The following is a 20374-nucleotide window of genomic DNA, read 5'->3' as shown; positions in this document are numbered from 1 at the left end:
CTCTCCAGGCTTCAGCGAAAGCCTGCATTCGCCCCATAGGACGCACACACATTTCCCCTTCATTTTTGGAGGGGAAAAAGTGTGTCCTATAGGGCGAAAAATATGGTACAGTGGTGCCCCGCAAGACGAATGCCTCGCAAGACGAAAAACTCACTAGACGAAAGAGTTTTCCGTCTTTTGAGGTGCTTCGCAAGACGAATTTCCCTATGGGCTTGCTTCGCAAGACGAAAACGTCTTGCAAGTTCTTGAGATTTTTTTCCTTCCCCCCCTTTTTCTAAGCCGCTAAGCTGCTAATAGGGGTGCTTCGCAAGACGAAAAAACTGCACGAAGAGACTCGCAGAACGAATTAATTTCGTCTTGTGAGGCACCACTGTAGTTATGTATTTTTGAATTTTCAATAAAGATGTTACCCGAAAGGTAAAAAATAAAAAGAAAAGAAAATTCTTCCTATTGATTAGAGTGTATTATACTGTTTTAAGTCTGTTATGTGGATGGGGCTTTACTCTTTTTTCTTTTTAAAGGCAAAGCAAGCTGGGAATCTGGAAATTATGGCATATCAGGGGGGGAGGGAAGAGTCCTCCTTGCCCCCTACATCCCAAAGGATAGCCACAAAAACGCCACTTCTGTTTTTGCAGAAAATGTTAGTCAAGGGGGTTTGATTCAGAACGTGCTCCCTGTCCAGATCAGGGCCTTCACGCCATTTTTCTGCTGGAAACCCCACCTCTCGCCTGCTATTTCCCTCCCCACCCCCAATTGCTCTTTATAGCACCGTTCAGGGCAAATACCAATGGATCTTTACCAGATAATTCTTGCCAAACCACAATTCCCGCAATTATTTAGAAGGAAGCCGTGCTTAGGAAACTGGTATGGAACTGATATAAATCGGTAGCGCAGATGGGATTTGGTGAGGGGGGGCTCCTGTTTCACATTCTCTCTCCTCCCCACCACCAGATCCCCAGGCCTCCGTTTCCCATTTCTCGGGGCCTCTCATATACGGCGTTGGTGCTGCCGTTGTGGTCATAGCGCTGGCCGTCTTCCTCGGAGTCTGGAGGATCCGCCGGCCCCAGAGGCGCGAACACGGCTCCCTCTGGTTCCCCCCTGGGTTTGCTCCACACCAGGCCAAGAAGCGACGGTGCCGCCGGGACCCGGTGGGAGAGGACGCCATTGGGCTCAAGTGAGTATGAAAGGCATGGCTGGCGGCAGCCTTGGCTTGGCACCAAACAAGGAGGATGGCTTGGGTACTCAGTCCACTTACAGTGGTACCTCAGGTTAAGAACCTAATTCGTTCCAGAGGTCCGTTCTTAACCTGAAACTGTTCTTAACCTGAGACACCACTCGGGGCGCCGACTTATAAAAAATATTGGGGGGGCGGGGGCCCATACCGACTTATAAAAAATATTGGGGGGGGGCCAAGACCTCCAAACTGCTGCTGCTGGGGGAACGAAAGGGGCGAGCCTGTTGGAGATAAGCAGTGTCCAGTGCACAGCGGAATGATGAAAAGTACGTGCCAACATGCTCTATATTACTTTATTTACACTTCAAAAGCTGGTAATTTACAGAAAAACATCTTCCCTCTGCCGGAGCAGAGAAAGGCATCCTCTCTCCTCTAAAGCACGGAGAGAAACAACACTGAACTGCAAAGAACAGTGAAAAACAGGAAACCAGTGTACGTCACATCCAGTCTCCTTTCCCGTGAGAAAACCCAACAGCACTTGACTGTGGAATGTAAACATTGTCTTGTGACAAGCACTTCGCTGCTCAGTGAAGGAAGCAGAAACCAACATCCTCCCCCTTTCTGTGAACATCACTGGGCAGCGTGTTCGTACAATATTAGTACAAACCCAACTTCTGCACATAGGTACAGTGTTGATCCCTTGATACAATCTTGGACAATACATCAGCAGGAATTTCATTACCTGGCATATAGGACACCGTTACGAGTCCCTTTTGAATACGTTCCCTAGCATGTTGCAACTTCAATTGCAAGTGCTTCGTGCTTTGCTTACAACCTTCAGAATTCAGCAAAGCCAAACATGCTTTGTTGTCCTGGTAAACCTGGATTGGACATTTGACAGGAATTTTCATGTCTTTGCACAATTGTAACAACCATTCACAATCTTTAAGTGAATAAGACAGTGCATTCAGTTCAGCTTCACAAGTACTTAAGCTAACTGTTGTTTGCTTCTTGCATGACCAATCAAATAGACCCTGATTGTACTTATAGCAAACTCCAGACGTACTTTTCCTGTCTGTAGTGTCACTTCCAAAACTTGCATCTGCAAATATCTCAAGACCACCAGACTTCTGATTGTTAAATCTCAGTCTGTAATGCATAGTGCCTTTCAAATACCGCGCTATGCATTTCAGAGCTTTCCAATCCTTAACAGTAGGATTGTTGACTTGTCTGCTTAGCAAATTACAGCTAACAGCAATGTCTGGTCTTGAACATCTGGCAATGAAGTTTAGCTTGCCTAGCACACTTCTGTACAGTGTAGTATCAGAAAATGCTTCTTCAGTGTCATCTACCTGATAACCTGTTGTCATCGGTGTGTCTACAGGGTTAGCATCCATCAGGTTTAGTTTGCTTAACACATCAGCAATTTTACGTGACTGGTGTACTAGAATGTTACCATCTTGATCTCTCTCTATTTCCAGAGATAGGTAGTTGTTTACCTCACCAAGATCTTTCATGTCAAAGTGCTCTTTCAATTGAGCTAGGGCATTATTGTACATTGTGACATCCTTCCAAAAGAATAAAAGATCATCAACATAAAACAAACAATACAGTTTCTTTTGCCCCTCCTCTTTGACAAATACACATGGATCAGATTTCCCTTGCTCAAAACCTAGAGAAAACAATACTTCAGTGAGTTTTGTGTGCCAACACCGTGCACTTTGTTTGAGACCATAAAGGGACTTCTTCAGAGCACAAACAAATCCCTGTTTTACCTGTACGCCATCAGGTGGAAGCATATAAAGTGATTCATCTAGAGATCCGTACAGAAAAGCTGTATTCACATCATGGTGACTAATGTGTAGATTCTCTTCTGCAGCTAGCTTGAGCATAAGCCTAATGCTCTCATACCTCACGGTGGGTGAGTAGGTCTCGTGATAGTCTTCACCTGGTACCTGTGCAAAACCTCTGGCTACCAATCTGGCTTTGTGTCTGACTATCTTGCCATTTTGATCTGTCTTCGCTTTGAAGACCCATTTGCTTCCAAGCAGTTTCATTCCTGGAACTACTGGAACAAGGTCCCATGTTTTGTTCCTTTCCAAGGAATCAAGCTCAGCCTTCATGGCATTTAACCATGGCTCAGCTTCCTTTGAATCCAAATCCTGGATTTCTTGGAAACTTGAAGGTTCAAACACCTTCTTGGAGCTTTTAACAGCTGTTACTGCTATCTTAGCAAACTCATCAGCAAATCTCTTTGGAGGTCTGCCTTTTGTGGCTCTCTGTGACCTACGAATTAGCCTTAAGTCTTCAATACTCTCCTCTTCCTTCTTAGGAGAAAAGTGACCTATTGTGAACAATGGTTCCTCCAATTCTTGATCAGAGCTTTCAGAGGGTCGCATAGAGGCTTTCGCACTCTTGAAATCCTCTGAATCACCCGATTCAGTTTCAGACTCAGAATCAGAACCTTCATCAGTGGGTGTGGGTTGTTGCGGTTGCTTTTGACTATCCTCAGTTTCATCACTGTCATCAGGATAACATTGGAAAATTCCCACATTCTCCCCCCACTTGGCATTGTACTCAACACTTCTTGTGAGCTTAATTGTCTTAGAGTCAGTCATCATTATTCTGTAAGACCCTTTCTGATAACCTAGAAAGATACCATGCAATCCACGCTTGTCTAACTTGGAGTTTTGTGGTGAGTGAACCCACATGTCAGAACCAAAAATTTTCATGTGTTTGATGTATGGCTTCTTGCCAAACATCTTCTCATAGGGGGTACAACCAATCGCTGAAGATAACCTGCGATTATAACTGTAAGTGAAACATGAGAGAGCTTCGGCCCAATAACTCTCTGGAAGATTGGCATCATGCAGCAAGGTTTTTAACCCTTGAAGCAATGTCTGATTTGCTCGTTCCGCAAGTCCATTCTGCCATGGCGAGCGAGGACTAGACAAATCGTGTTGAATTCCTTTCTCAGTCAGAAAAGCTTCAAACTGCTGAGAAGTGAATTCTCCCCCGCGATCACTGAAAAGAGTCTTTACCTTCTTACCATGCACATTTCCCAACCAAGCACAGAATTCCTTGAACCTTGGAAAAGCCTCTGATTTCTGCTTGAGATTGTACACATAAATATACCTGGAAAATGCATCAATGAGAACCATGAAGTACCTGTTTCCACCCAAAGAGGGCGCTAGTGGTCCAACCAAATCAGCATGAACAACCTGGTATGGTTCTGTAGCTTGCCTACTAGACACCTTACCTTTCACAGCCATTTTCACTTTGTTTGCTGCGCATGCCTTGCACTTCATGTGGTACCTGCAGGGTTTAATAGTCATACCTTCAACCAAGGCAGGCATTTTAGATACTGCCTCAAAATGCAAATGACCAAATTTTCGATGAAAATCGTGAATACATTCTGCATGCAAACTTTTGTTAGAACCTGCAATGCAACAAGTGTCATCCTGCACAACATCATCAAAATACAAAACATACAAACGATCAACATATTCAGCATGCAATACATAATCATTTTTCTTTGTGATGATGCACCTTTTGTTCTTAAAGGAAACGTCAATTTTCCGCTAATTCAGCTGTCCAACGCTGAGCAGATTATGCTTGGCATCTGGCACATAAAGCACATCCTGTATCGATAAGTCCAAACTGTGAAGAACAACAGTTCCGTAGCCTTTACTGGGAATTGTGTGGTCATCCGCCTGGTGAATCGCACCTTCCTGCGGTGTAAAAGACACGAACAGTCGCTTATCGTTGCACATGTGATGCGTTGCAGCCGAATCAACAACGAAGAAAGATCTAGACGTCTTCTGGACCTCTGCAACCTTTGGAGTGAAGCGTGAGACCATTGCCTTGTGCTGCGTTGTCCTGGACACCGGACCTTTGCCTTTGCCTCGGCCTTTTCCACGCGATGAGCTTTCGCTGCGCTGCTCTGTCTTGGCCCTGGGATATCTGCATTCCCTCTTCATATGGCCTAGACGTCCACACGTGTAGCATTTCACTGCCTTCAAAGCTTTGGCGCCATCTGGTGGTTCCACTGCACTATGGGATGACGTCTGTGAAGTTTCCCCCTTGTTGATGCAGCTAGCACCCCGGCGATCCGCTTCATTCAGAATCATGGCAGTATCACAGGCTACTCTGAGTTGAGCATTTGGCTGATTGGCATCAAATTCCCCACTTGCCTCATCCAGCCTTCTGCAGCTAGCCATCATGACTATGGCATTAGCCTTCTGCGTCATCTCTGCTGCTTTAAATCAGGCTGCTTCATACAAGCTGTGTCTGTGCTGCTTCATTCCAAAAGCAAATTCAAAAACAGCCTCTGCCTGTGAACCTGTGCCTTTCTGCTTAACTGCTTTGCTTATCTGCAGCTGCTTCAAACCGCATTGCAAAGGCAAGTTCAAAAGTGAAAGTTCTCTCTGCTGTCTTAAATTCATGCTGCGACACTGCTGCAGCTGCTTTACTTTCGATTTCCCCCAGCATAGGAAAAATTTATCCTTCTAGCCTTTTGCCTGTGCCACGGCAAAACCGGCTATAAAAGTTCAAAGTCCAGCCATAAAGCCATTAATTAGAAGCTGGCAGGCTGCCCGGAGCAGTAGCACATACCTCATCAAATCATCTTGACGCGCAGAGATATCGTCCGATCCGGCCCTCTGCATTCCGATCCTTTGCCGGCACTCCAATTCTTTGCTCCTTTGTTCCTTTGCCAGGAGCCCGACTTCTGGAGTCCATTCTCAAAACACTGCGTTTTTCTGGGCCCATAACCATATGTTGGAGATAAGCAGTGTCCAGTGCACAGCGGAATGATGAAAAGTACGTGCCAACATGCTCTATATTACTTTATTTACACTTCAAAAGCTGGTAATTTACAGAAAAACATCTTCCCTCTGCCGGAGCAGAGAAAGGCATCCTCTCTCCTCTAAAGCACGGAGAGAAACAACACTGAACTGCAAAGAACAGTGAAAAACAGGAAACCAGTGTACGTCACATCCAGTCTCCTTTCCCGTGAGAAAACCCAACAGCACTTGACTGTGGAATGTAAACATTGTCTTGTGACAAGCACTTCGCTGCTCAGTGAAGGAAGCAGAAACCAACAGAGCCCCGGGCTGCCCCGACCTTAAGTGAACCTGTGAGGGCCCGCCCTTTGCGGCAGCCGATTGGCTGCCGCCGTGGGCGGTGAATATTAATGAGCTAGGGGGAATCCCCGCTTCTCACGGGGCTGGCGTCAGCCCCGCGAGATTGTTGATGGGTCAAGAGCCCGCAACCCCACCCCCTCTCTAGATCGGGAGTGGCTTTGTTTTAACTCATTACTGAATGTATTTTAAAAGCTGCGCCTTGGTTTCTGAACGTTTTGGAAGTCGAACGGACTTCCGGAACCGTTTCCGTTCAACATCCGAGGTACTATTGTATATGAAACCTGAGCTTGCGATGGAGGGGTTCAGTGCATTGACATCCCAAAAGGGTACTGCTCCTCCGCAGCTGTGGAGTCAAACAAAAATCAAATATTGTTCTCAAACATTCTCTAACTCTCCAATCTGCTGCTTTACCTCTAGGTCACATCACTGCTCTCCAATTCTTTTTTGCCTTTTTTCTCCTTCTCCCTATCTGTGAGTTGAGGGGGGGCATTTGCCGTCTCTCACAGACCCCTTTCCTTTGTTCTCTTTATACCTCACCAGGGAGCTAAACAGGCTACTCCAAAAATTAGAAGCCTTCATTTGATTTTAGCACTTGCTGGATCCAGGGATTAACACCGCAATCTCATAACAACAGCAGCAGCAGCCTGGGATCTCTCCTTATTCCTATCCATTTCTTTCCCGCTCTCTCCACAATCCAGGCCAATGAAGCCGAGTGCTGAATTTGTAGATGACCCCGACATGTGCTCCAGCCCCCACTTTGATGGACCGCTGAACTATGCAGATATGGAGGTATTTGGTCCGGATGAGGAGGCAGTGCTGCTGCTAGGATTCGGATGGCAGAGTGCATGTCCAGAGCCCTACAGGCAAGGCCAGGGCCAGGGCCATCATAACAACTTTAAAAAATAAATCAATATATCACAGAGAACCAGTGTGGTTAAGAGCGGTGGACTCGTAAAAAGGGAAAGGAGAATGTTAGCCGCTTTGAGGCTCCTTCGGGTATCAAATCCAAACTCTTCTTCTTCTTCAAGTGTGGCACCATAGTTGGGCCATAGAGAAAGTGGTGGGGACAAATATGTCCCCTTTTACTTTATTTCCCCCCACGAAGGAACAGAGAAGGGTCACATTTGTTCCCATCACAGTGCCAGGTATGCAGGGAGAATGGGTGGCAGGCAGGGTGCAGAGGGTGGCAGAGGGGAGACGCCCGCAGTCGCAGCAGTGCCCATGTTGTTGGTCCCGTTCCACTAGCAGGGACAGAGCAAACTTTTTATAGCCTCTTTGGTACAGGGTGATGCAGATGCCGTCTCGATCCCGGACCGAGGCCAGTCTAGGCCAAAGAAGCAGGTGCAGTTCAGCACGCCAACCTCAAGCCAGGAGAAGGACCCCAAGGCGAAGGCCGTCAAGACTCAAAAGCCAGGTAAAGAGGGAAGCAGGCCATCAAGGGAAGCCGTCAACAACAAGCCCCTGGACTGGATGTCATAAGGAAAGATCCTGCCCACAGGGCTGGTCTGAACCGGGGGGGGGGGGGGAGGGCAAGATAAATATAATATTATATCATAATGAATTATATAATAATAATACTAGGAGAGATTGCTTTGCAAACACATGTATATTTGCCAAAATTGCACACATAAATGTGTATGAAGGGAGAAATGTGCACTAAAAGGCTGGCAAATTTTCATGAGGGGGCTTTTCTTCTTTTAAAAAATTGACTTAATAGAAATATTGTTTAACAGAAAATGGAGAAGACATGGACTGAATGTCTTAAATAATTTCTTTTTTAAATGTAACAGGCAGATGGAAAACCAGAAGCCTTCTTAATTTTTCTCTAATGCTTCTTTTCCTTTTCTCGTTCTTTTCTCTCTCTCTCCTTTCTTCTTTTTGTTTCGTTATCTTATTGAGATTTTAAAAAATAGAAATCTCACCAATAAACCCAAAAATAGATAAATAATAACGCTGACAAACTGATGAGGAAATCTGGAGAATGGAACTCAAGATTGGGAAAATGAGAGGCAGAGGGAAACCGAAATGGATGTCCGTCCCTAGTTACAAGTCTGACCTTCATGAAATGCCCTTTTTTTATCCCTCCAGTTTGTGGCCTGACCCCCATGATGCCTTTGGCCCATTCTCCTGGATTGGACCTGGAGGGATCCTGGGCAGAGGGGCAGAAGGGAAGCCCTGGAGAGACGCCCCTTCACTTGGCAGCTCGATTCTCCCGTGCTGATGCCGCCCGCAGGCTCCTGGCCTCCGGCGCCAACGTCAACGCCCGCGACCAGTGGGGACGGAGCCCCTTGCACAGCGCCATCGCTGCCGATGCGCTGGGTGTATTCCAGGTGACTAAAATAAAACGGAGGTGCAAGGGTGAAATGACATCACACTCCCAGAAGGCCTTCTCCATACAAACAAGACTCTTTGAACACAGAGGACAAGGCTATCATACTGGTCACAATGACCATGTTCTCTCCCAGTGTGGTACAGTGGTTAAGAGCAGTAGACTTGTAATCTGGTGAACCGGGTTTGATTCCCTGCTCCTCCACCTGCAGCTGCTGGGTGACCTTGGGCCAGTCACACTTCTCTGAAGTCTCTCAGCCCCACTTACCTCACAGAGTGTTTGTTGTGGGGGAGGAACGGAAAGGAGAATGTTAGCCGCTTTGAGACTCCTTCAGGTAGTGATAAAGCGGGATGTCAAATCCAAATCCAAACTCTTCTTCTCTCTAACACTGTCAGAGGCAATATATGCCTCTGAAGAGCACTCGCTGGGAATCACAATTGGGGAGGTGGGTGCACTTGGGTCCTTCTCTCGGGCTTCTTGGGGGCGCATCTGGTTGGCCACGGGGAGAACAGAATGCGAGACTAGGTGGGTGTCTTTGGACGCAGAGGAACGGTGGGGAAAACCAGCTGGGGAACCCCCAAAGGAAGAAGGCTGAGAGCCCTGGGAGTGGTGGTGGGACAACAATGAATGGTCAGAGGCAGAAGACTGGGAGGAGGAGGTGTGGGAAGCTGAGGAGGTAACAGGGCTTGGTGAGCAGGGAGACTGTAGCAGAGAGAAGTCCAGAATCGGAAGCAGGAGAGGAGGAGGTCAAGAGGCAGAGACGAGTCAGGCTGGTGAAGTGTCATAGGTTGTCTCCTCCATCCTGTTGCGACAAGCTCCCCTTCCCTCTGGTCTCCCAGGACCAAGAGAGGCATGAAAAGAGCAGAGGAGAGGTTGGCTGCATGCAGGAGCAGTCTCTGATTGCTTGGGGGAAACCCTGGAGAGGAGTGACTGTGGCAAGAGCATAAGGAGAGCTCTGCTGGATGAGGCCAGCGGCCCACTGGCAGGAGTGAGCCAGCAGCAATTTTTTTAAAAAGGGAACATTTTCTCCACAGATCCTTCTGCGGCACCGGCATACAGACTTGGACGCATCAGCGCACGACGGCACCACCCCTCTCATGCTTGCCACACGGCTTGGGGTTGAAAACATGGTGGAGGAGCTGGTCGCCAATCACGCTGACATCAGGGCTGTGGATAAGAGAGGTGAGGGGATTGCTTGCCCAGAAGGCCTGCAAATGCCATCTTGGTAGTCAAGATAACACCAAAACTAATAGTTGTTGTAGGACTGAGCTTATATATGTCTGTGCATTCACTCGCTTTGATGTATGCTAATTGGGTCGCATTGATGCTGTGCTTATCTGTGGAGAGACTTTGGGCAGTTGCCACCTATGGCCTCACCAGTCGGGTGCAATGGGAAGTTCTAGGTAAACAGATATACACTTTTGTTGCTGTTGTTGTTTAGCCGTTTAGTCGTGTCCGACTCTTCGTGACCCCCTGGACCAGAGCATGCCAGGCACTCCTGTCTTCCACTGCCTCCCGCAGTTTGGTCAAACTCGTTTTAGTGGCTTCGCGAACACTGTCCAACCATCTCGTCCTCTGTCGTCCCCTTCTCCTTGTGCCCTCCATCTTTCCCAACATCAGGGTCTTTTCCAGGGAGTCTTCTCTTCTCATGAGGTGGCCAAAGTATTGGAGCCTCAGCTTCATGATCTGTCCTTCCAGTGAGCACTCAGGGCTGATTTCCTTAAGAATGGATAGGTTTGATCTTCTTGCAGTCCATGGGACTCTCAAGAGTCTCCTCCAGCGCCATAATTCAAAAGCATCAATTCTTCGGCGATCAGCCTTCTTTATGGTCCAGCTCTCACTTCCATACATCACTATTGGGAAAACCATAGCTTTATGGATTTTGCTTTGTGCATAAAGGATGCAGAACTGTTTGCTTGGGTGCGGACAAGCCATCTCCTTGCTGCGGCGGCCGTCCCACATCTGGGGTCCTGGCAGGCTGATTTGCTGTAAGTTAGGGTTGCCATATTTCAAAAAGTGAAAATTAGGACACAAAAGTTTTTAGTTTTGCCCAGACTTGTTGAGCTTTTTCTTGCTAAATCTCAAAATATATATATTTTTTTGAGTTTTAAGTTTTTGAGCTATTTTTAAGGAAATACACTTCCGAGAAGGGTTGTCATACGACTGAATTTTCCCGCACATTTCAGTAGTTTCCGTCTGGGCACTGTTCTGGCTATGCCCAGGAAATTCTGGACGTATGGCAACCCTATGTAAGTCTACACCAGGGAGCTCCGCCAAGGAGGTTTGGTTTGGCTGATTGATGGCGACTTGGCCAAGATCACCCAGAGAACCTCATGGATTTCGATTCAGTCAATCCCTGTATTCTCTGTCCCACAGGAAAAACGGCCCTCCACTGGGCTGCGGCGGTCAATAACGTCCGTGCCACCCTTGTCCTGCTCAGAAATGGAGCTGATAAGGACAGCCAGGATAATCGGGTAGGTAATGTATTTCTGCTCACGCCGTCTGAAAACAGACACGTCAGAGGTGGAGGGGAAACTGTAGGGGTCTGCTAACAAGCCTCAGCACCTTTAACAAACTGTATTTCCCAGCATTCCTTGAGGGAAGCCATGGCTGTTTTATAAGCATGTTTTAAATAGATTTGTGGAGATGTGACTTTAATCTATTTTGCACCCTTCCATCAGGCACAGACGCCGTTGTTTGTGGCTGCCCAAGAGGGGAGCTACAAAGTGGCCTGCCTTCTTCTCCAAAACGGAGCCAAGCAGAGCATCCGGGACCACGTGGGCCGCCTCCCGAAGGATGTGGCCCTCGAGCGCCTCCATCACGACATCCTGGCCCTCTTGGACTGCCCCCGCCCCTCCCAGCAGCTCTCGCCACACAGGCCACGCCCCCAGCCCCAACGGTCTGCCGGCAGTCCACGCAGGTTAAAGTGGCAACCAGGGAACCAGCGGCTAACTCCAGTCCCAGAGAACAAGGGCCCTTTTAAGGACCTCCCCGCTCCCACGCTGCCGATTGGCCAATCAGAAAACACTGTGGGGCCACCCGACGAGTGACTCTGCACCCTCTGGGTCTGGGTTGGCCAGAGGCTACAGTTGCGAGTCAGCGACAGCGGACTGAGGCATGGTGTGGCGCTTCCTGATGAGGTCATGCAGGGCTGGGATGATGTCACAGGACGGCACCACGAAGGGAGGCAATTCAGAGCCGAGCGGTGCCCGAGGGCAGATTTAGACGTCCTGCATGGAGGAACAAGGAGGATCTTCTGTAAAACCGGAGAAATGTCTGAGGACACATCTGAGGTCGTACAAGGTGTTGTTGCACGGGTCCGTGGCAATATGTCACACAGCTTGGAGCATACAGAGAAATCCTTGATCATAACTCGCTGTTGGATAATGGTGGACGATCTCAGGCTACTGGGGTCAGAGTGGTCTTTCGCCCCGCTTCCCCAAGCTGCAATTCCCCAATATACGCGCTGTCATGGTTGGCTTTGCTCTTCCACTGGTGCAGAATTAGATAGACGGGGGTTTATGAAGACCAGGCCTCGCAATGATTACACACCATCCCTGCCACGTAGCATAGCTCAGCTCTGCCTGCTTAGAACCTCGAGGGCTCCTTAGAAATCAGAACCGGGGATCTGCTCTCTTGCGGCTAATCTTCCCTGCTCCTCCTCCCAGCACCTAAACAAAAATTATCAGGGAGAAGGGTTGAGCTCTGTCCCCCAACCCTTAGAAAAATTGGGAGAGGGGCATAAGAAGAGCCTGCCAGATCAGTCCAAATGCCCATCTAGTCCAGTGTCCTGCTTTCACAAGGACCAACCAAATGCCTGTAGGAAGACTGAGCACAAGAGAACTCTCTCCACCTGCATTTCCCAATAACTAATATTCGGAGGTGTGCTGCCTGTGATAGTGGAGGTTGAGCATAGATACTGTGGCTAACAACCCAAAAACAATTGAAGCAAGTGAAAAATCTCCTGGCAGTGTCCTGGGGAAAGGATCGGCTGCCGTGCTTGAAAAGTTCATTTTTAAAAAGAGCTAGTTCAGGGTGTCCAAAAAGGAAAACTACTTCTAGTACCTGTGCGATATAAACTAGTTTGGTTCACGCTTGGTTTAGATTTATCCAAATTATCCTTAGCAAATACACACACACACAAATTCAGCATTCAGAATGTTGCAAGCAGCTGTGCTGAAGCATAAAATATACCGTATTTTTTGCTCTATAAGACTCAATTTTTCCCTCCTAAAAAGTAAGGGGAAATGTGTATGCGTCTTATGGAGCGAATGCAGGCTGCACAGCTATCCCAGAAGCCAGAACAGCAAGAGGGATTGCTGCTTTCACTGCGCAACAATCCCTCTTGCTGTTCTGGCTTCTGAGATTCAGAATATTTTTTTTCTTGTTTTCCTCCTCCAAAAACTAGGTGCGTCTTGTGGTCTGGTGCGTCTTATAGAGCGAAAAGAGGAAGGCTAAGCAAATATCAAAATCCACACACAAAGCAGTTTTTAAGATATATTTTCCCCAGCCATTATGATCTTTAAGCTTAAAAGCCCAAAGAGTCTAAAGAGTAAAAACAAAACAAAACAAAACATGTAAGCCAATGAACCTGAAAATGAGCTAGAAACCGTTGAAAGTTCTACAAACACACCCCACACACACAAAAAAACCAAACTTATTTTGCATTCAGTTCACCCAGAAATCATTAGAATGACTTTTGGGCGTTGTTCAGAGATTTTTGAACGAATTCAGTCCGCTTTGCTAAACCAAACTGGTTCATTCGAAGCAAAATTTCGTGCGTGGCAGACTGCCATTAAAAGCCAGTACAAAAAGGTAACCCTTGCCTACACTCTGCACATGCTCAAAAACACTCTCCCCTTGTGTCATCCAGTCACATATCCTTGGATTGAAAATTAGGTTCTGGACTGGCTCTTGCTGGAACTCAGGCTGAGCCCTGAATATCTGAAAATGTACTGCTAAAATAAATGTACTAGCTTTGGAGGTTTTTTTACGAGCAGTTTTTCCCCCTTCCCCCACCCACTGTCGAGTCGCCTGCTCCCAGTTTCATGGGAAATAACATTTATTGAAAAAGCACCATGATCTTAACTAAAAAAAACACCAGCCTCACTTGGAATGATTCCTCAGCACCCTCCATCTTATTTCAAGCATGGTTTCTCTGTCTGCAACAGCTGCACTAACCTATCTAACATGGTAGCATTCAGAGCTTCTACAGCAAGGAGGGGATCACCTGTAGCCACCTAGTTGTTCCTGAACTATAACTCCTAGCATCTCTGACCAGTGGGACATAGTGGCTGAAGCAGATGGGAGCCCGTCAACATCTGTAGAGGAACAAGATCCCCACCTAGGTTGTTTAGAAGATGCCGTGGGACTCTCTCTGTGCGTTGGCTGTTTTTGCGATTGCCAAAAACAGGTGCCCCTCTCTCTTTTCCTTGTCCATTGAAAAGACAAAGGAAGCTGCAGAACGCTTTGCAGATTAAAAGCAAAAAAAGCAACCACACTCATCGCAATTGCAAACAGTCCCCATGCTGAACTTCTCTCTACCGGTTGTCATTCCAGGTTTAGCCGCAGGGTGGCAAACGGTGCCATGCTTGAAAATAGTAACAAGTTCCACAAGTTCCCGTTTCTCCCAGAGGTGCTACAGCAGCCTCTTGGGGGAGGGCGGAGCGAGGGGGGCGCAGAAACACACCCCGCTCTTTTCACAGATCCCCGTATGAGGCAGGACCAAAGAAGGAGGGCGGAAGGAAGGCAGGCAGCGCAGGGTCACACCAGCCACCAGAAGCGTATGTAGATCATCAGTATCACAAAGACAAGACTGGTAGCGGCGGCTTTGGCGTAGGCGGAACGGCTGTTGAGGAGTTTGGCGTCATGGCGGTATTTCTTAGAGAGAGTTGACAGGTTGCTAGCCTTGTAATCCAGAGCTGGAGGGCAAATAGAGGAAAAAAAGAAGACAGGGCTGGATAACGGACCTTTTAAAACCCCATCTTCGCCGTTTTTTCTCTTCCCACTCGCCACGGCGAGCGGCTAACCTGTCGTAGGCGAATATGTCCAGGCCTGGATTTCCTCCCAAACCTGGGGATGTGATATCCTCGCATCCACCCCAGGCCCCAAATTAGACAGACATGATATTTTGCTCTGTGACTTCCAATACGACACGCAGATCACTGCGTAGGCACAGATCTCCCCGCAGCACTGATCACCAACCCCCTTTTCCCCATACCTGATAAGGCCTCTCCACGTTGGAGCACCTCTTCAATGTTGGTCACCATGATCTTCTGAACATCCTGTAGCTCCATGTTGATGCTGCTCAGGTGGCGCTTGGACCAGGTGTCCAGGTAGGATTTCTTAAGCTTCTGGATATAGAGGTCTTTAAAAAAAATATAGGAGGGTTTCGTGGATTGGCAACATCTGAGATGAACTACTACTAGGCCACAGGGACTCAGCTTTTGGGGGTGGGTGGGGCTGAGGCCACTCACCCCACCCAGTGGTTTGTTGTTTTTTTGCACTGGTATCCTGATTTTTCTCTAAGGACTTCAAGGTAGTGCCCACAGTCCCCCCCCCCCATCCATTTTATTTGTGTAACAACACAGGTCCAAGCTCACCCAGTGACTGAGTGGGGATTTAGAATCATAGAATCCTAGAGTTGGAAGAGACCACAAGGGCCATCGAGTCCAACCCCCTGCCAAGCAGGAAACACCATCAGAGCACTCCTGACATATGGTTGTCAAGCCTCTGCTTAAAGACCTCCAAAGAAGGAGACTCCACCACACTCCTTGGCAGCAAATTCCACTGTCGAACCCTGCTCTCCCAGGTCCTAGGCCAGCATTCTGGCCACTACTCCATGCTGCTGTGGTGTGTACACGTGGCCCAAAGTGAATGTGGGCCTGCTTTTATTTTTATTCCAAGTTTTGCAGGGGGTCAGAAAAATTGGCTCAAGGGAGCAGGCAAATTAGCTCTCGCCCCCCCACCCACCCAAATAAAGAAAGAAACCTGGAGGTGGTCCACTGTCTCTTCTAGACAAATAAATAAAAATACACTCCAGATCCAATAGCCACCAGGACTGAACCTAAGGTCTTCTGCTTGCAAGGCAGGTAGGAGTTTTGTGTTGCCTAACACAGTTTAGACAAAACAAAAAAAATTCCTTCCAGTAGCACCTTAAAGACCAACTAAGTTAGTTCTTGGTATGAGCTTTCGTGTGCATGCACACGAAGAAGTGTATCTGAAAAAGTGTGCATGCACACGAAAGCTCATACCAAGAACTAACTTAGTTGGTCTTTAAGGTGCTACTGGAAGGAATTTTTTTTGTTTTGACTATGGCAGACCAACACGGCTACCTATCTGTAACTGGAACAGTTTAGACAATGAGGACTAGAAGGCTGGCTGGGCTGGGCTGGAGAGGCTCCCCCATTTAGTACGCACCAAACTCGATGAAGGCGTACGGCCGTGACACGGAGGATACCTTCTTCCCGTACAGCTCCCAGAATTCGGCTTGCAGCTCCTCCAGGAAGGCGAAGGCCAGCTTTTTGGAGTAAGCGGCTTCGCACAGCGTCAGGTAGCAAATGCCCTGGCTGATCAGGTAGCTGCAGAGGAGGAAGAGGGCACAGAAGCGAGGAGGAAGGGAGGTCATGATCCGGCTCCTTCAAGCGAGCACAAACAGCCTCACAAGAAAGTTTCTAGATCCTAGGAATTTGTAGCAGCGCAACCACACTAGTAAAATAATGCAAATAATTTACAACGTTGGGATAATGCATGAATAAAGGAACCACCGTCTCCCAAATGGGAACATAGGCTGCCTTATACCGAGTCACACGATTGGTCCATCTAGTTCAGTGTTGTGAAATATGATTGGCAGCAACTCTTCCCCATCGAAGAAAGAGGCATTTTCCAGCCCTGCTGCCCAAGAACACTTTTTAAAATCTAGATAAGCAAAGGGATTGGACCTTCTGCATGCAAAGCACATGCTCCAACTTCTCTCAATTGTAGCTTCCCCCAGTCCAGGCAGGTTTCACATTCAGGATTCGAACACAGGGCCCCCCGCACTCTAAGCAAGAAACACGCATCCGCAGCAGGGATGGGGAAACCTGCGACCCGCAAGCTGTTCTTGGACTCCAGCAGGCATCAGCCCCAGCCAGCATGGCCGGCGGCCAGGGATGATGGGAGCTACCTTGGGCAAAAGATTCCTGCACTGCAGGAGGTTGGACTAGATGACCCTCAGGGTCCCCTTCCAAGTTTATAATTCTAAAATAAAAAGGTAAAGGTAAAGGGACCCCTGACCATTAGGCCCAGTCGTGCCGACTCTGGGGTTGCGGCGCTCATTTCACTTTATTGGCCGAGGGAGCTGGCGTACAGCTTCCGGGTCATGTGGCCAGCATGACTAAGCCGCTTCTGGCGAACCAGAGCAGCGCACGGAAACGCCGTTTACCTTCCTGCCAGAGTGGTACCTCTTTATCTACTTGCACTTTGAGGTGCTTTCGAACTGCTAGGTTGGCAGGAGCAGGGACCGAGCAACGGGAGCTCACCCCGTCGCGGGGATTCAAACCGCCGACCTTCTGATCGGCAAGTCCTAGGCTCTGTGGTTTAACCCACAGCGCCACCCGTGTCCCTAATTCTAAGATACTTCTATGAATAACATCCGGAAGGATACAGACCCCCCTACACCATCCGCCTACTGCCCTGTCAATCCCAGCGCTGTTATAGCATCTTTTAAAAGTTCACAGGTTGTCAAAAGAGATGCCCTTTTAATACCACGCTCCCTCCTTATTTCTGAGAAACACTTACTGGAAAGTCATCGCCCCAGCCTGCAAGGAACAGCGGTTCGGCGAATGCTCCCCAAGCTTCCGGAAAAGTTGCTTCGCTTGACTGTGATATTCTTGGAAGTTCCGGTTCGACTGCAGAGGAAATAATATGGACTAACACCAAGGGGAGAAGGCTAGCGGAGACTACGTTTTCCCTCCCCTGTCGGGGGCTGAATATTCCTCTGAATATCAGTTTCTGAGAGCTACAGGTAGGAAGACTGGTGGTGTCGCTCTCTGACGGTCCTGCTGTTAAGCTTCCCAGAAAAAAGGCATCTGTGAACACTCTGTGAACAGGATGCTAGACCAGGGTAGGCCGCTGGCCTGATTCAGCCGATCTTCTTTTTACCCTGGTCTTGGATACTCAAGAAATATATTTTTACGGCCCACCCTGTTCCTGCGGCTGCAATTTGTTTTAAACGGTTTTTAATGTTGCGTTTGAAACTGTTGTGATGTGCCCTTGGGGCGTTAAGGTGAAGGGTGGGAAACAAATCAAATGATTATACTTATAACACCGCAATAATAATTCACCTCCAGCGGCAAAATCTCTCACACCAGCCAAGGAGCTTAAATAAAAATTCTGGGAAGGGGACTGGATACAGCTGGTTCTGGGGTGGGAAGAATCTCTATGATCCCAAGACTTCTGCGCTCCCACAGGAAGAGAGGAAGGCAATTACATTATTAGGCATTGTTAGAGGATTGTTATAGCACACTTAATCCTACAACAGCTTTGCATGGCAGGCTGGCATTATTGCCTGAATACTAAAGATGGGAGCATGAGGGCACACATTGGATTGCCTAAGTCCGTTTAGGGAAAAGAATAACAGTCTTGCTGAATAATCTAGTCTGGCAACTTGTTTTCATCACTTGCCAGTCAAAGGTCTAGTCGTGGCCGACTCTGGGGTTGCGGCGCTCATCTTGCTTTATTGGCCAAGGGAGCCGGCGTACAGCTTCTGGGTCATGTGGCCAGCATGACTAAGCCGCTTCTGGCGAACCAGAGCAGCGCACCGAAACACCGTTTACCTTCCCGCCGGAGCAGTACCTATTTATCTACTTGCACTTTGACGTGCTTTCGAACTGCTAGGTTTGGCAGGAACAGGGACTGAACAATGGGAGCTCACCCCATCGCGGGGATTCGAACCACCAACCTTCTGATCAGCAAGCCCTAGGCTCTGTGGTTTACCCCACAGTGCCACCCACGTCCCTAGTTAGCTGCCCATTTTTGTTAGCTTCTGAAGGACCCTTGTGATCTTCTCCCAAGTTCTGGTATTCAAAGGTAAACTGGCTCTGAGCCAGGAAGCTCTCTTTAGCAGTTATGGTTCACCTGCCTAAAGCTGGTTCTATATATGAGTGTGTGTAATGAAGTGCCAGGGAAAGACAAAATTAGCCTAGAATACAAAGCACACTTACAGCGGTCTCCTATACGTTGGAGCAGCCCTTTCTGCATCAAGGGCCGCGTTCGCCCTCAGCCAAACCTCTGAGAGCCACATGCCAGCAGAGGGCGGGGCCAAAAGTGGGCACACTCATCTGCCCCACACATCAACTGGGAGGCAGGAGAGGGATTTATTCTTCCTTTTTCCAATGGTGGGAAGGGTAGATCTGTAACGCAGGAAGCTGCCTTATAGTGAGTCAGACCACTGTACTGTCAACACTGGCCGGAAGCAGCACTCCGGGGTTCCAGAGTGAGGCCTCCCCTAACTGTACCTGGAAATATCAGGACTGGACCTGGGAATTTCTGCAAGCAAAGCAGATGCTCCACCACTGAGCATTCCAAATCAGGGCACCATCTTACTTTTTAATTTACTAATTTATTTTGCACTGCCTTCAAAACCCATGGGATCTCGAAGTGGGGCAGAAAAATTACCAAGAGGAGGAGTGGGTCCAGATCAGGTCCCCCAAACTGGCATTTATCCACCCCTGCTATATATATTATTATTATTATTATTATTTGTACTCAGAAGATGTCTCATTGTTTTTCAATTGAGTTTCCTTGCAGATGTGTGTACTAGACTGCAGCCTTCAAACAGACGCCCCGGGACGTTTGGTGCTATTAATTTATTTGTTTAACACCCCCACTCCACGTGCGCCACTGTCATAACCCCTACCTAAATCATCTCTGAAACCAGGTTTGAAAGTTCACTCCCCCCCCACCAACAACAATAATAATAATTTATTATTTATACCCCGCCCATCTGGCTGAGTTTCCCACGTAGAACAAAACCAGGTGCAAGTAAGAAGTAGCGAAAAGGGTCCTAAAAAGCGGAAACGTGACCCTTGAGAGGAAAGGATTTCCTAGTGGTTAGAGCTGGAGAGGGTTGGCTGAGCGGGGTGGGGGGCGGAGATGCCCTAGAAGCCCCGGACTCCTGGGTTCCTCCTTCCTCTTACCTGCTCCGTTTCTTGCATAGAAGCCGCCAGGAGAAGCCCGTCTTGGACCCGGCTAATCATGGTAAGCAAGACCATCCTGTCTGGGGGCGGGGAGGGAAAGGGGGGTCCTGGGGTGTTTTTTAAGGGGGGGGTATCCCTCTCCCCCTCCCCTCCGGAGGCTGCAGCCGGACCCGGACTCCCGGCTGACGTGGCCGACGGGAGGGATGCAAATCGCGGGCGAAGCGGGGCGGAGCGACGCCGCCAAGAAGTTAGTTTGGCATCAGGCGAGGCGCGCACGCCCCGCCCGGCCTCCGAAGGGCTCCTCCTCTCTCTCTTTCGCCTTGGAGGTAATATCCCTGCTAGTAATATCGTTAGCAGCAGCAGCAGCAGCAACAACTCTTTAGCTTGTGTTGATTTTAGTCATTGTGGGAGTTTTGCAAAAAAAAAAAAAAAAAAGTTGCAATTAGTATTGTATAGCTTGATGGGCTGAGCTGCTTTGGCCATCGTGGCTGCATTGGGCATTTTTGCAACTTTGATTATTGGGCCTTGTGGGTTGCATTATCTTGGTCGT

The 20374-nt window shown here is 48.3% G+C and overlaps 2 protein-coding genes across 2 annotated transcripts in view; one reads left to right on the top strand and one right to left on the bottom strand.

Moving 5' to 3' along the window:
- NOTCH4 (notch receptor 4) overlaps positions 1 to 13630 on the top strand; it is a 43649-nt gene extending 30019 nt beyond the window's left edge. The window contains exons 20-27 of the mRNA XM_083722477.1: positions 952 to 1174; positions 7017 to 7107; positions 7603 to 7732; positions 8407 to 8648; positions 9682 to 9829; positions 11024 to 11121; positions 11329 to 12842; positions 13095 to 13630. Coding sequence (XP_083578603.1) covers positions 952 to 1174; positions 7017 to 7107; positions 7603 to 7732; positions 8407 to 8648; positions 9682 to 9829; positions 11024 to 11121; positions 11329 to 11697 — 1301 coding nt within the window. The 3' untranslated portion in view covers positions 11698 to 12842; positions 13095 to 13630. The remainder of the gene's footprint in view (positions 1 to 951; positions 1175 to 7016; positions 7108 to 7602; positions 7733 to 8406; positions 8649 to 9681; positions 9830 to 11023; positions 11122 to 11328; positions 12843 to 13094) is intronic.
- LOC310838003 (vesicle-trafficking protein SEC22b-B-like) lies at positions 13132 to 20045 on the bottom strand. Its single transcript, XM_083725324.1, has 5 exons — positions 19825 to 20045; positions 17426 to 17535; positions 16067 to 16227; positions 14868 to 15014; positions 13132 to 14568 (listed from the first exon to the last, which is right to left on the bottom strand). The coding sequence occupies exons 1-5, from the start codon at positions 19897 to 19899 to the stop codon at positions 14411 to 14413; spliced, it is 651 nt and encodes a 216-aa protein (XP_083581450.1). The 5' UTR covers positions 19900 to 20045; the 3' UTR covers positions 13132 to 14410.
- Between the last annotated feature and the right edge of the window lie 329 nt (positions 20046 to 20374).

Source organism: Podarcis gaigeae (assembly GCF_964106915.1).
Source record: "Podarcis gaigeae genome assembly, chromosome: 2".
In the NCBI taxonomy this organism is placed as follows: domain Eukaryota; kingdom Metazoa; phylum Chordata; class Lepidosauria; order Squamata; family Lacertidae; genus Podarcis; species Podarcis gaigeae.
Note: the sequence above shows the minus strand (reverse complement) of the source record. Positions and strands in the feature narration are given on the sequence as shown.

Bases quoted from the DNA above. Each gene is read 5' to 3' on its own strand.
- LOC310838003 (XM_083725324.1), bottom strand. From the start codon at position 19,899: ATGGTCTTGCTTACCATGATTAGCCGGGTCCAAGACGGGCTTCTCCTG. The intron at 16,228-17,425 runs GTAAGTGTTTCT...CCTCCTCTGCAG, and splicing joins GCTGGGGCGATGACTTTCCA to CTACCTGATCAGCCAGGGCA. The intron at 14,569-14,867 runs GTATGGGGAAAA...TTTGCCCTCCAG, and splicing joins ACGTGGAGAGGCCTTATCAG to CTCTGGATTACAAGGCTAGC.